Source organism: Galeopterus variegatus, unplaced genomic scaffold (genome assembly GCF_000696425.1).
Source record: "Galeopterus variegatus unplaced genomic scaffold, G_variegatus-3.0.2 Scaffold864, whole genome shotgun sequence".
NCBI classification, from domain to species: domain Eukaryota; kingdom Metazoa; phylum Chordata; class Mammalia; order Dermoptera; family Cynocephalidae; genus Galeopterus; species Galeopterus variegatus.
In genome coordinates, this window is record NW_007726975.1 from 201,092 (window position 1) to 217,061 (window position 15,970).

The 15,970-nt window shown below is 35.4% G+C and overlaps 1 protein-coding gene across 1 annotated transcript in view; it reads left to right on the forward strand.

Moving 5' to 3' along the window:
* Positions 1 to 15,970, forward strand: part of MORC1 (MORC family CW-type zinc finger 1) — a 179,151-nt gene that overhangs the window by 60,414 nt on the left and 102,767 nt on the right. Inside the window, 4 exon segments of the mRNA XM_008573016.1 lie at positions 2,388 to 2,513; positions 11,736 to 11,815; positions 12,479 to 12,546; positions 14,711 to 14,775. Of these exon segments, the coding sequence (XP_008571238.1) occupies positions 2,388 to 2,513; positions 11,736 to 11,815; positions 12,479 to 12,546; positions 14,711 to 14,775 (339 nt within the window).

The following is a 15,970-nucleotide window of genomic DNA, read 5'->3' on the forward strand; positions in this document are numbered from 1 at the left end:
AAGTCGGCCTGTGAGTAGAAAAGGGTTAACATCGCAGGTGTCTGTCCTTAGAAGGGCTTGATTGCAAGGTTGCTGCCTGTCTGGCTTTTGGAAACGTGGCTGATAAACAGTTTCCTACACTGATATAAAACTTTTCCTAACTGATAAGGAATGCTCACTGTGTTGAGATTGTGCAAACAATATGGCTTCTGCTGAAAAACTCCATTTCTTGTGAGACTCTGGAACTTTGATACATGTGGGCAGAAGATGCCTATGTGACCAGCTTCCAATAAAAGCCTTGGATGCCTAGTCTCTAATGAGCTTTCCTAGGCAGGAACATCACACACATGTTGCTGCATTTTCATAGTTGAGGGAAGAGTGTGTTCTGCATGACCGTTCATGAGAGGGAGAGAACATAAGAAAGCCAGCAGATGGACAACTCCAGACTCCACCTACCCTTCCCTTTATGGGCCATTGCACATCCTTACTACAATGCTGTGAAGAATCTTAGCCATGAGAACAATTATATGCTAAGGCCCACGAGTCTTTCCAGTAAATCTCCTAACATAAGGGAAGTTTTGAAAATCTCCAGCATGCATGCTATAAATATTTACCCATTAATCTTTGTTAAATGAGTGAAGACATTGTACTATCAAAAGGTAGAAGTATTCATGTTCGTATGTATATATACGTGAATATATATTAAATATATGTGTGTACATATATAGTATTTTTTTAACCAAAGCTTATTTAACCAGTTTGATCTCTCATCACATTTCTCAAAATCTCAATCTTGTCTCTGAACTGCTTTTGACTTTTACCTACAAATGATAAAGATGTGTCAGTTTTGAGGAGAGACAGAAGAAAAAGCTACTAGCTCTAAGGGTTTTCAAATTAGGAGACTCAGAAAGGATTTACACAGTGGCAAAAGTCATTGGAATGTTTATAGCATCCCAAGGTAACTTCCTTTTCTTTTAACAGCTGAGGACAGACTTAACTGTGCAGTTTCTGGTGCACTAAAAGTAACATCATTGTGGTGTGACACTCTAATGCAGACAGCCTGTCATTACATTAGAATACATTGGTATTTATGTAATAATAGCCATGGACTGGATACTTTTATGTAATTTACATAGGAAAAATTCTACTCAAGAATTACCTAAAAGAATTTCTTTTGAAGCAACTAAAAGAAATGCCTGACTTTTTAATGAGTTTCAGATCCTGCCTGAAGGAACTTATAACCAACCAGGAAATCTTTGGATTTCTTATGGCTTCATCTTCATTTTTGAATTCCTTGGAGTTTTGTCCTTTCTTACTGAGTAACTGGCAGTGGTGTAACTCTGATGAGCAGCCCCCCTTAGACAGGACTTGCATTTCCTTTTCACCTTCTTCGTCTTACTCTGTACTGAGGTAGGACTGTAAAAATGATGTGTTCACTTTTCCTCACTCTCCAATTGACCTCATGGCCCTCACAGTAGCCTTTTCTGAGAGCCGGTAGTAGTCAACACCACTTCTTAAGCATGGTTGGTCATGTTTTTGATCTTTATTTCTTGTCTAATTGGAGAGGATTTACAGTTCATGAGTGGACTTTAATATAGAAGGTCCGTGGAGTTGTTAGTACACAGTGACACAGTGATTTATGAATAACATACAGTTTTATGAGGGTCATTTTCTTCATAGCTATTTACATTATTTCTGCTCCCATTTTATTGCCTTCCCAGTCTTCATTTTTCTCTCTTCTCTTCTTACTTATCAAGTTATCAGATTCCTCCCCTCAGCTGGCCATAAATACTTATTTAACACTGATTGCACTTAAAGAATGAAGTTTTATGTTTTGGGTTCATAATTTTAAAAGCAAATGAAGGGCTGGCCGGTTAGCTCAGTTGGCTAGAGCTCAGCCTTGTAACACCAAGGTCACAGGTTCAGATCCCCATGCCGGCCAGCCACCCAAAAAAAAAAGCAAATGAAGCATTTTTATTACATTTCTCTGTTTACAATAACTTAATGGAAATGCTTTTTATTCATGTGAGCCTAGGTTCTTTTTGTTATGTGTGAACAGGGGGATTGTTTTGTTTAATTGACTTGATTTTGTCCTTCTGGGTTAATAGCTTTAATGGGAAGTCTATTTTCTGTTGCCAATATGTCTACTTAGAATTGGTTTGTTGCTGACAAAAGTTCAGTCCTAACCAAAGCATCAGTTGTTTATGTAGGCTCTTGTGTTTAGAGGCCTGCTTAATGAAGTGGGTGTTGCAGGATTTTCTGGCGTTTGTGGTGCCATCAATTTTAGAAGAAAAATTTCTAAAACTTCTGGTAGTAACCATTTGACCTGACAATCTGATTTTTTCTTCTCAAAGAGATGTCATTGTCGAGTCCTTTACATTATGGCCTTTGGGTATTTTCTATTCCAGCTTTCCAGAGAGATGGTCATTCAGAGCCTACACAGCTGTTCTGTATTTTGATCCTCGGATGAGAATATTCATTCAGGCCAAAAGAGTTGAAACAAAACACCTATGCTATTGCCTTTACAGACCCAGGTAACTTGCCTTCCCTTAATTATGTTCATAGACTTTTTATTTATAAAACCGATATGCTCCCCAAAATTGTCAAAGTGAGGACATTGACTTTGATAGTAAGATTTATATCTTGTAAACAAAATTCAAAGTGCATTCAGGAAGGTTTGCTAAAGAGTAATCATGGGTGACAAATATTTGGGAGTAACAGCAACACATTGCAGTGAACATGCTAAGTTAGACAATCACCCCAAGTAGAAATTTGTTTTCCACGTCAGTGAATCTCAGGTGCTTTGATTGTGATGAGTTCCATTAAAAGATTAGATTTCACTTATATTTTCTGTTTACACAATATATTTGAACTGTTAAACTGTATACATATAAGCTTATGTATATTATATGTAAAAAATGAATGTATTTATAAATAAATACCTGGTTCATTTATATTTTATTTATTTCTTATATTTTAGGATAAACTTTTTTAAAGCTTACATTTGCATATTATAAAATCTATCTTGCCCAACTATGCATGCAATCAGAATGGTCATTTTTTCAATATAGTTTCTGGCGCTCATTTATTTATATGAGGATACTTCAAAAAGTTAACAAAAGAATAGAATTGAAAGATAATACAAATCTTTCCATGAACTTTTTGAAGTACTGTTTTATGCCAAACATTTATCAGAATCTTCTGTGAGTCTGAGATTGTTGTAGATACAAAGCATAAAAAAGATAAGATTTACTCTAGTTTTGAGGAGCTTAATCTCTGTTGAGAAATATTAAATGCTTGTATATTGTCTGTGTATGTGCCTTTTTACCTGAATTGTTTCATTTGATTTCTGCAGTGGGTTAGGTTTTATCATGACCATTTTAGAGATAAGGAAATGTCAAGACTGGACAAGAGCTCAAATTTTCTAGCTCCAAATTCTTTACCAATTCAAATCCCATGCTCTTTCCCCTATCTGTGTTAATTATTTATAATAGATCTACATTTGCCATGGTGTCTTATTTTTATGAAACAGCAGTTGCTGTCCTGGGTCCTTGCAATTACTCACATAGATATTAATATTTAAAATTATAGATCTCTTTATTATCATATACCCTGACCCTATACCAATGGTTTCCTCCAAAGTTTTACTTTTGATTTCTGATCATACTGCAGATCATCTGTTGAATATAAAGTACCAAGCCTGAGACTGTTCCTGTAAATCAGTCTATTCATTCCCTAATAAATATCAGAGCAATGATTTCTTTTTATCAGTCTCATTCTTCTGGGAGGTACCAAGGGTCTCTTGTATCAATCTGTATAGCTGATCTTTTCAAATTAAATTATTCCTCTCTTAGTGAGTTCAGGTAAAAAAATGGTTGAAGCCAGTGGAAAATGTGGATTTGGCTCTATTTTCTGAGGGAATTTTCATAAATTGAATTTTATCAACCTAAATTATTTATATCAAGTGATGGCTATTCTCCACTCTAGTATTTTTTTATTCACCTTTTAAAATATTATTCTTAGATATGTATTATCAGGAAGTAGGTCTAATGTACATATATATATTTTGTTACCTAAAAGAAATTTAAGGACGCTCAAATGTTTGCCAAGTTTCATTTGTAGCTCTGAGTTCTGATAAGCTGCTGTATCTGATATTTGAAGTCTGTGGAATGGAAAGATTTATTCCTGTGTGGCTTTATACCTTAGGGCTTGTCTCTCTCTCCATTTGCCATATTTACCTGCATATAATTTCCCTCACAGGCTCTCTGGTGGCAGAAGTCTTGTGTAAGAAATGTGTGGAGTTTCCTCTGTATTATCCAACCCCTAGTGGGATAACTCCTTCTTCTGTTCTTTCTTAAAAGGCACTATAGCTATAATGGCTGTATTAGAACCAATAAAAAGCTGGAATTGACCCTATTTGACCAAAGTGGAGGCATTTAAAGGGAACTAAAAAGTGATTAAGTACTCTGTCCATTTGGCCACCCTGGCTCTAATAAACTTCTAGAAATGAATTGGGAAACCAAGGTACCCCTAAAAAACTCTGTAATCCTGAGGTATTATTTGTAAGAATACATGAATCTGCTTCATGGGCAATTATTTTTCTATACTTTTGTATCAAACAGAAACAAGACTGGATTGATGTGGGTGCATTTATAATTGCTTTAACTACTTTACTCCAAGGAGGAAGACCAGAGGGGAATTTTAGTTTCCTTTCTTGATCACATTATTTATATTTATCAATAATTTGGATTAAAAAAGGAAAGCATGTATGCTTCTTGAATTCATAGTTGACTCTGAACTAGTAGGAATATCTTATATCAGTCAAAACAGAGAGAAAATGTGAAAGAATTAAAGTCCAAAAGATAAATGTGATATAGATAATGTGCAGATCTGCCTTTAGATTAAAGAAGATCTATTGTGTAAGTATGCTTGACAGTGATTTACATGAAAAAATGCATAGATGCTTTAATTGACCACAAGGTTAGCATAAGCTGATAGTGTGACAGGATTTCTAAGAATGGTTATGGAATTTGGTGAGGAGAACCAGATAGAGATAGGACTATGTCATGCTCAGATGGGGATCCCTTAGGAGGGACGCAGATTCTATGAAAACTGTTTCGCTTCTAGGAAAGTAACTGTCTAGTAAGGGATCATTTCTGGAATGGAGGATAATCCCATAAAGGAGAGAAGACTTAGGGTCTGAGTAAAAACATGAAAGGCTGTCATGTGGTAGTTGGAATTCCAGAGGACAACACTTGGATGGCTGGATAGAAGTAGAAGACAGTTATAGCTAGCTCAGCATGAGAGTGTTAGGCTGTTTTTACCAGGGAAAGATGCACAGATTACCTTTTCCCATTGGTGTTTAGTATAAGAATATTCAGAGAAGCCAAATAATAGGGGAGCCGTTACAGCCACCTCACTCTCCCCTTTGACTTCGTGTTTCCATACTGGGATGTTCTGCAGAACTGAAACAGCAGCCCCGAACTGTTTCTCAGTGTACACCAGAGCTCTACTGAGCTGTCTTTGCTGGTGTACCTAGCATTTGCTCCTCTAGCAGTGGGTTTTCCACCATCAAATTTGAAGCTTCCCTATTGGGAAGAGTTTGGGGACAAACCATTTCAGAGAGGTTCGGCTTCTCACATAGCTTCCTTTGGTTGAACGCCAGTCCCCTGTCCAGTTAACACATTTAGTGTTCAGAATACTAAATCCAGCATGTCCAGGACAGCAAATTTAGTTTCTCTAGACAGACATGACATGCGGTATAGCATTGAGAAGGTCAGAGTTTGGCATGAGATTAATGAAGTTGTTCATGCTCTACAGCAGTGGAAAGGACTCCCACCCAAGTTGAGTACAGACTTGTCCCTGGAGGAGTCTAAATTGTAGAAAAAATGATTACTTGGGGAAGAATTTCAGCTAGGTGATTTTTAAGGTCTCTTTTAAAGATTTTATAAATCTATAATTTTTAGAGTCTTAAATATTATTTAAATAATACAGACAAGTTAATATATAGCTGTGTAACTTGATCTTAGGCAACAAACATTACTGATTTTCTTTGGCTTTGAATTCTTTAGCTTTAGTAGAGAAATAACTCTCAGATTTATACAGGCATTAAATCTCTGCGCATTAAGACTAAAGAAGGGAGTAAAATGGTCGCCTTTGAAATCTCTTTAAGGGAGACAGAGCCAAAGTGTCTGTTTGAAGAAATCCATTTTTCATTAACATTGCTTTACTGTAGACCCATAACACTGAAAGGAGCCCAAATGAGATGGGCTTGGAGTCACCCTGCTTTCATAGGAGCAGCATGGTTCTTTTAAAATTATCCAGGAACATTAACTCTATGGTGTGCTGTTGATTGCTCTGCAACATCATGCTTCTGGGACAGTCTTTTTACTTTTTAGAGATACTTCCCACATACTCATGCTCCACCCACCTAGATAGATTAATAATTTTTGAAAACTGTCTCTTTTATAAACTGCATCTTATGTATTTGCTCATCAATTTTTACAATCTTAAATAATTTAATCTTTAAAAATAGGATACTGATTGGAAATAAAATTTGGATCAGCCAAACCTATATTTGAGATTTGAGGGTTTTTTGTTTTGGTTTGGTTTGGTTTTGGTTTACTAGTTGTGAACCTTCGAGTGACTTAAGCCTTACTCTTGACCACTGTGGAATGGGAACTCCTCTGCCATTTAGAATTGTTATGAGGATTAAAAGAAAACTATGTTTTATTTTAAACATAAAGACACTCAGTAAAGTTGCCAAAATGTTTGTAAACGAGCAGTAGTTGTTATACAAATGAGTAACAAGTGAATGGAATGACTGCTGTGTGCAAGTTCTTAAAATTAGTGATAATAATGATACATCATACTGAAACCTATGGGAGACTGCAAAAGCGGTATTAAAAGGAAAGTTTATTGCAATAAATGCTTACATCAAAAGAATAGAAAGACTTCAAATAAACAACATAACTTTACACCTCAAAAATCTAGAAAAACAAGAACAATCCAATCCCAAAGTTAATAGATGGAAAGAAATAATTAAAATTACAGCAGAACTAAATGAAATAGAGACCAAAAATATGATATAAAAGATCAATGAAACAAAAAGTTATTTATTTGGGAAGATAAACAAAATAGACAAACCATTAGCCAGACTAACTATAAAAAGAAGAGAGAAGACCCAAAAACCAAAAACCAGAAGTGACAAAGGAAACATTACAACTGACACCACAGAAATACAAAGAACAGAGATTATTATGAACAACTATAAGCCAACAAATTTGAAAATCTGGAGGAAATGGATACATTTCTGGACACACACAAACTACCAAGACTGAACCAAGAAGACATAGAAAAATTGAACAGACCAATAATGAGCAACTAGATTGAAGTAATAATCAGAAATCTTCCAACAAAGAAAAGCCCAGAACTGGATGGCTTCACTGCTGAATTCTACCAAACCTTTAAAGAGGAATTAATGCCAACTCTTTCCAACCTATTCCACAAACGGAAGCAGAGTCCATTCTCCCATACTCATTCTATGAGGCCAGCAACACCTGGTACCAAAACCAGATAAAGATACAACAAAAAAAGAAAACTACAGGCCAATATCTTTGATGAATATAAACACAAAAGTCCTCAACAAAATGCTAGGAAACAGAATACCGTAACACCTCAAAAGGATTATTCATCATGATCAAGTGGGATTCATCCCAGGAATGCAAGGATGGTTCCACATATGCAAGTCAATAAATGTGAAACACCACATCAAGAAAATCAAGAACAAAAAATATATGAACACCTCAATAGATGCAGAAAAAGTATTTGACAAACTCAGCATCCCTTCATGATAAAGATTCTCAGCAAATTGGGTATAGAAAGACGGTATCTTAACTCAATACTTTTTATTGACCTTATGTCTTCTAGCTCTTTCACAATGAAAATAGCCAGTTAATTGTTTTATGTAGAAAGCAGATATTAGCAAAATATTTGAATGCAGTTTCGTTGATGGGAAGTGATAGGGAAGTAGAAGGTGAAATGTGTAAAGATGAAAAAGAGCAGAAGCCTAAAATGTGTCAACAGAAGGCAGAATATAGAGAGAAGAAAGAAAAAAATATGTAGGCAGAGGCTGCAAAAACTAGGGTTGTGGGCAGAGGTAAGGTCACTGCAAGGTTTGAGAGATGGGTTTGGAAGAAAATTTTAGCCACTGAGAGACTGGTATGCACTTTTCGTGCCTACCATTGCAAGAGCTAGATGGATTCTCTTTCTTCTCCAGTGGATGCATTATTCTGGCTCTCGCAGGCATTTTTTTTATCCTCAAAAGCCCACTAGTAGGAAAAGAAAAAGTAAGTGTCAGGCTGATGGAGGCTTCCAATTCTAGATGGAGATTTGACTGAAAATTCTTTTGTTTCTGAGAATGGACAGATGCATTACAGTAGAATTACGAAAGTCTGTATATACATTTCTTAGCTTGTTTTAATTGTAATGAACAACTGTAAAATTTAAATTGTAAACCAGTATGCTGATCATTTGGGATCAGTTTATCTTACTGATGCAGACATAAAAGAGAGCACATTTTCTGGTCTTTATTGTTTAAAATTAATCACTAATGCAGAGTTGGTACCTTTTTGCCATCTTTACTTTCTATGACTGTAAACACAGTCTATAAAAACTGCTTAGATTGTTCATATCATCTTTGAAGGATTATCTCATTATTCAGCCAGTCTTCCCTTGATTTCACTTTGATTTTTTAAAAATGATTTGATTTAAAATGAATGGTTCAAACTACATAACTATGTGATTAATATGTGATTTTTTAAAACAAGTGATAATTCCTATATGTAATGACCAATAATTTTCTACTTTAAAACTTAGATTTTAATGTTCTCTAAATGTAATAGAGACTAATTTAGAAAACACTTAAGTTATGACTTAAATGAATAATGTTCATTGTAAAAGAAAATCAAGGGATCAAACTTAGAATTACTTTAGATTTAATGGATGTTTCTTTTTTGTGGTTGACTGTATAATCATACCTGAAGATGAACATTAAAGTTAGCAACAACAGATACAAAGTTAGTTATTGTAACTTGAGTTGCTTATTAAGCCATTGAAGTATAGGATGACATACTTCAATGTTTTAATAAACAACTAACCATGAATATAGGATGACATTCAGCTTTTTTTGTTTTGTTTTGTTTAACATTAAGCCTTTTCATATAGGTAACTTGGCAAGTTTCTACAAATCCTTCAGATTCTTAAAAGAAAAGTAATTCCTCAAGCCACTCATTAAATTTTCTCATCCCCAATGCATTTTTCCTCTATAACACACACTGGGAGAATTAGACAATAATAACACATATTAAGTACTTACTATGAACCAGCATTGTTCTAAGTTCCTTAGCTGTACTGACATCCTTAATTCTCATAAAACCCTATGAGTTAGTTACCTTTGTTTTTAATCCCAATTTACAGATGAGGAAATGGAATAATAGAAAATGAAGTGATTTGCCCAGTCTTACACTACTAGTAAGGGTTATACCTGGGCCTTTAATCCAGGCAGGTGGACCCCAGGAAGTTCAACTCTTAACATTAATTCATGAAACTGCTCTGTCTTGAGTATATCTGTACTACATTTGTTGAGATAATGGAAGAGAATCTCAAATAAACAAACTGCAAACAGACTTTGGCTAACAAACATTAAAATCATGTGTGACCTGTTGGTATCAGCAATCAGTGAAGAATTTGCATTACTGCTTCCATTGTTTAAAAGCAAGAACATATAAAGGCAATTCTAGATCAAGCTCTTATTTAAAACCATTGCTATTAGTATAGATTCCAGGGGGTGGCAATCCTTTTCTACAAAGGGCCTAAGGGAAAATAAATATCTGGGCACATTCAGCACTTTCCCATATTCTTATTGTTTCTTTCTTTCTTTCTTTTCTTTTTTTTTTTCACAAACCCATAAAAATGTAAAAGCCATTCTTAAATATTAGGCTGTACCAAACAGAAGCTGGTGGCCTAGTTTGGCCCATGGGCCATATTTTGCCTACCCCTGGCACAGACTTATTGGGGCATATAGCTTTAGACTCACCCTTCTGCCTGAGCAAACACCTCTTTTTATGTCTTAAAACATTTTGGCTTTCAGAAATGTTTTACAGGTCTCCACTACCTCTTGTTGGAAATTTGATACCTTTATTATTCAGGGTTCTCCAGAGAGACAGAACCGATGGAATATAGATAGGTATATAAGAAGGGATTCATTATGGGAATTGTCTCAGACGATGATGGAGGCAGAGAAGTCTCACAGTCTGCTGTCTTCAAGCTGGAGGCCCCAAAAAACAGGTGGTATACCTCAGTCTGAGTGCAAAGGCCTGAGAACTTGGGAGGCCTGCTGGTGTAAGTGCTACCGTCTGTAGGCCTGAGGACCTGGAATTCTGGTGTCCGAGGCAAGAGAAAATGGATGTCCCAGCTCAAGCAGCTTGCAAATTAGCCCTTCTGCTGCCTTTTTGTTCTATTCTGACCCTCAACAGATTGGATTATTCCCACCCACATTGGTGAGGATGAACTTCTTCAGTCTACTGATTCGTATGCTAATCTCTTCTGGAAATACCTTCACAAGCATACCCAGAAGTAACATTGTGCCAGCTATCTGGGCATCCCTCAGCCCAATCAAGCTGACACACAAAATTAACCATCAAAATGCCTTTTTAAACTCTGAAGATGTCAGAGAATGGTAAGCTGCTGGGTCTATAGGGATATGAGACAAAAGTATAGAATGGGGCATACAGAGTTTTGAGCATTCTCAAGCCAAATATTATTCTAGAATGTTTCTCTCCATGATAATTTGAAGCAACATTTGAAAGCCTGGTTCCAAGAATCCTCTATAATAGGCACACATGGTTTCAACTGCATTCAGAGAACCTCTATTCCACAGAGCTTTTCTTACCTGTACTTTGTTCTCTTTGAATTTATGGATCTATGCATATATAAATCTTCCTTTTTCCTTGATTGTTCTAGAGCATCTTTGCTGTCACTAAAGTAATGGACTTTGAAAATAGGCTCCCCAAGCAATAAAGTAAAAAATGTGCTTTAAGTAGTTTAAAATAATATATTAATGGATGTTTCTGAGCATTTCAGTTATAGATAATTGTTTAGGGACTGGGAGAAGAAGTTTATGTAGTGTCAATGATGATCTGAGTAAAAGGGCTGTGCGTATTAACCAGAAATTTTGATAATGGAGCAGTTGCACAAATTTTTTTTCCTATTTTATTTATATATATTTTATTTGTATTTCTTTTTTTTTGTAAAGAAAAAAGAAAGAAGAACATAATCAAGTCAGATTATCTTTCCACAGAGCTTTCCTCACCTGTACTTTGTTCTCTTCGGATTTATGGATCTATACATATATAAATCTTCCTTTTTCCTTGTTTGTTCTAGAGCATCTTTACTGTCACTAAAATAAGGTCACTAAAATAATTCATATATATATGAACATTTGTGTGGGCAGAGATTTTTCTTATCTCTTTCCTGAAGTTCCCTTACAAAAGCAATATTGTCAAGTATTAAAAGGCAAGGAATTTCTTCTTAGGTATAAAGTTTGTTAACTTACCAGTTAGAGGTAACATATTCAATGAATATTTTTTTAATAATGACACATCTCTGGAGCATATAGTCTTACTAAAGAGTATTCTCTTACGTACTTTAAATGATAATCTGACTTGATCATGTTCTTCTTTCTTTTTTCTTTACAGAAAGTATCTGTATGTCACATCTTCTTTTAAAGGAGCATTTAAAAATGAAGTTAAAAAGGCGGAAGAAGCAGTTAAGAGTGGTATGTGATTACCTATGGCCTACATTGTTATTGTTCATTCATTCAGCAAATGCTAACTGAGCACTTATTTTGAGACATACGCTGCTCTAGACATTGTAGGAACTATCACAATTAATCAAATGTAGTTCCTACCTCTGTAGAACTTCATGACACATTCTTTCCGTCTCTGGGTTTGTTTAATTGTGATGGTATTTATTATTATAAGTATGATCCTGAACACACTTGGAACTAGGTTGATGTATATGAGAAATCCTGGTTGTCATGATGCTGTATTGGGTCATTTTGGGAACCAGCACTGCATCCACTCTAAGAAGGATGTTCTGCACCTCCGCTCCTCCTGCAGCAAGTGCAAAGCTGTCCTTCCCCAGCCACCTGGCAGTGAGGAGCAGCTGCATATCCATATTTCATGGGTTTTCGAGCATTTTTAATCAGCCAAAAGTTCACTTATGACCCCTGAATTTACACATGTATATTTATGCCCTATAGATTGTCATCCCTAAGAGGAAGGCCAATAGAAAGAAGAAAGTAAGGAAGAGCTATGAAAGGAATGTAGGGTTTTCTGAGATTATGATCTATATGCCATTCTTACTGGTCATGGCTATATGTATAGAAATAGCTTGAAATAATTTCACTGTGTTATATCTCCTTTGTTTCTGCTTCCAGCTGAACTCGTACTGAAAGAAGCACAAATCAAAGTAAACCAGCCTGGCAGACCTTTGTCATCTGCCAAGGTACGATGTATGAAGAATAGTCTTCTTAAATGGCAAACGGTGTCATTTGCTTTTTCCTGTGCACAGTTGTCTCTCATCGTTTACTTCCTAAACTTTGAAACACAGATAAGCTCAGAAGATTAAGTTGGTTTTAACACAGGTAAACTGACTGGATGAGTGCAGGGAAAGGAGAGGAAACCCAGCAAGAGGGAAGAAGGCTGAAGCCTACAGCAAAGATGACCAAACTGGGAGGTGATTTAGAACAGTGGGGAAGAGCATTACATCCAATTTTCTTAAAATGAAAAGAAAAGTCATATAAGAAAAGAAGAAAATAATGAAAAACTAGCAGAAAAGAACTAGCCTATCAAGTCTCCTTAAGAATACCTATTCAAATTATAGCTCCCTATGGACCTGAATAAATGGGAAAAGCAAGGACAGGATTAATAAGCAATCCTTCATTCTAGTGCTAGGATTATATACTATAGTTATGAAAATTAATAACAATGCTTCCAGCTTACAAAGCCCTTTTCACATGAGTTGCTGCACACAGTTCATAAACATTCCTGTAATCCTTGCAATATGCCTCTGAGTAAGATAAGTTATAAAGAACTATTATTATTATTTATAATGTGTTGCAACTAAGAGAAAAAGAAAACTGCTGCAGGATATGTATTGTAAACTTACTAACTTTTACCAAAAATGTGGTATAAAGCTTTCCACCGTGGTGAATCATTAAGCAACGTATTTATTTGCTCACGTACAAAGGGATAAGTAGGAATATGGAGAAAAATGCTTTATTCATCTTTTCTTCATCCTCTTCTACAGACTAAATATATAAATCCTTCCAGGGATTTGCCTTTAAACTTTCCAGGACCAGGGCTGAGTCTGATAAAGAGCTCTCATATCTGCTTGTCATGAGTAGGGAATGAAATCAAAGAATATCACATGGTAATGCCCCAAAGCTAAATCTAGCCAAGGCTTTCCCAGAATTCCCTTCTTTCTTTTTAAAAAATTTTATTTAATTTTTAAGTTAAAGGTAAACATATATTACTGTTATTGATTCTTTTATATAATTTAAGCTTTTTAAAAATTTTGTCTCTGAGAAATCAATTCCCTTTGCTTTCTGTATTTGAGTCAAGAGAAACTGACTCTTTTTGATGGGTCAGGACCTTGCTTTCTTTTTGCCTTAACCTGTCACCTCTCATTGCCTCTGCTCTGTGCTGAGTGCTCGGGTAGGAAGAGTGGGGAAGTCTTTGACCACTTGGCTTTGTTGCTCTGCTGCATCCTGGTTTCTTTAATGCAGAGAAGAGAGCAAAGCAGAATGACCTGAACTTTTGACTTCTTAAATTCTTCCAGGCAGTTGAATTAAAAATGAGATACTTACCATACTTATTCTCCATTTTATTTTACTTGAAAGTCAATGAAAATAGTGTTCAGTGTGTTCACCCATCCAAAAAGATGTTCACCTTTCACATCAGGTGGATAAAGCACATTAAAAGTCTATTATTTGTCAGAACAGTGATAATGAATTATTCCTTTTCCGCCTGGTTAGAGGGAGCATCTTGAGATAGGGTAGTGAGTGAATTAATATATCAAATTAAAGGTTAGATAAGAAAGGCAATGGGGCAGTGGCATTGGAGCACTCTGAAAGGAAAAAAGCCTAGGATGGGTTATCCTATAAAAGGAAAGTTTGGGAAGTATTAGTTAGAGGTATCCAGAATTTGATATGAAGAAAACGTTTTCTTTTGCCTACTAACACAATTTTTTAATTACCTTTATTTTCCCCCTGAAAGAAGCTTTAGTGATCACGTAATTGAGCATTTCCTGTTCTCACAGACAAAAGCCAGAGCCTAGGTACATTGATTAACTTGCCCAATTTTTCATGTAATTTGCATCAAAGCCATTGTGCCATCATAGGGAGTAACAGTTCTTTGTCTAAAAGGCAGAGAGGACATCTGAATATGTGTGAAAAAGAGCAGTGGGCTGGGATTTGGTTTATCATCTTATCTATTGGAACTTAATGAATTATCAAGTGTTTATTGAGTATCTACCATGGTAAAATTGCAGTAGTCAGTGTGACCTATTATTAGTACCCTTGAAACATTTGGATAATAGGATAATATCAACATGACGTTCTTTAATTCAATGGTGTTATGTTCTCTCCCAACCAAATGTACTTCTTCAGGATGTACTACAGAAAGCTTTGAAAGATGTAGAAGCAAAACATAAGAATCTTACAGAGAAACGGAGGTAAGACATAAGAATTTCTGTTTGCAGAATCCTCTGCTTTATGTTAAAGCAAATTCTGACTTCTCAGTAGAAAGATTTGGTAGTCATTGTGACAATTTCTCTTTTTCAGCTTGTGACATTTTATAATACTAATCCCAGTACGGTCAAGGTCCCCCAAACAAGATAAGCAATGCAAAATATTTTTTAAGTATATATTTGCATGTACACATATATGTCTGCATAATGTTAAAACTTCTGGAAAAAAGTGAAAAACTAGTTCTGCATTTGATTGTTTGGGCTGGATGAAGGTTACCTCCTGTTACTATAGTTTGGATGAGGAAGTGAACCGTCCAGGGGATCAGCTGATGACTTCACTTTGCCTTGGTGTTGTCACTTCAGCTCTGGAGGGTTGGTCCCAGTTTCCTCCTTTAGCTTAAAATTTAAGATGGGAAATAGTGTTTGAAGTAAATGTGTCATTTATACATAGTTAAGATAAAAATAGCAAGGCTATGTTAACAAAAGCAAATTTTTATATGTGTAAGATTGACTTGCTCCCCATCTAAGGTGCTAAAAAAATTAAACTAAAAATAATCACGGCTGCTCAAGTGAGGTCAGACTCTGAAAACGGCTCTGTCTTTGAGAAACTATTATTTTTATTAGTTTTTGACGTTATTTTTGGTGAACTATGCACTGTTATATAACCATAACTTTCCTCAGAACTTAAATTTTAAATGTTAATTATGCATTTATCGAAACAAATAAATTTGAAATGTTACTTTTGCTTTTATCAGAATAATTTTAATAAATGTCATAGAAATTATAATTGGAAAGAAGAAGCCTCTCTAAAGTTTTCAGAAAGAAAAACCTTGTTGATGACTTTCTTCCAATCACAGTGAAATGTATAAAAAGTGACCAACCTATATCTTAATAATTAATGCCAGTTGCCATGTGAGCTTGTTTTTATAGCAAAATACTGTTTTCTAAAAATGTTGAAGACAATCAGTATGCCACCTGATATCTCAGAGTGATTATGCCATCATCTGTAATACCCCGTTTTGGGGTCTTTTACAAAGTCAGTACTCTTTTCTATTGAAGACTTAGGATCTCATTATTGAGTACAGATTTTTGAAAAAAGGTTTGATCCATATATGTTTAACCTCAGATCTATGTGCATTTAATAAATATGTAATATATCAACCCATGTCAGATAACTTCC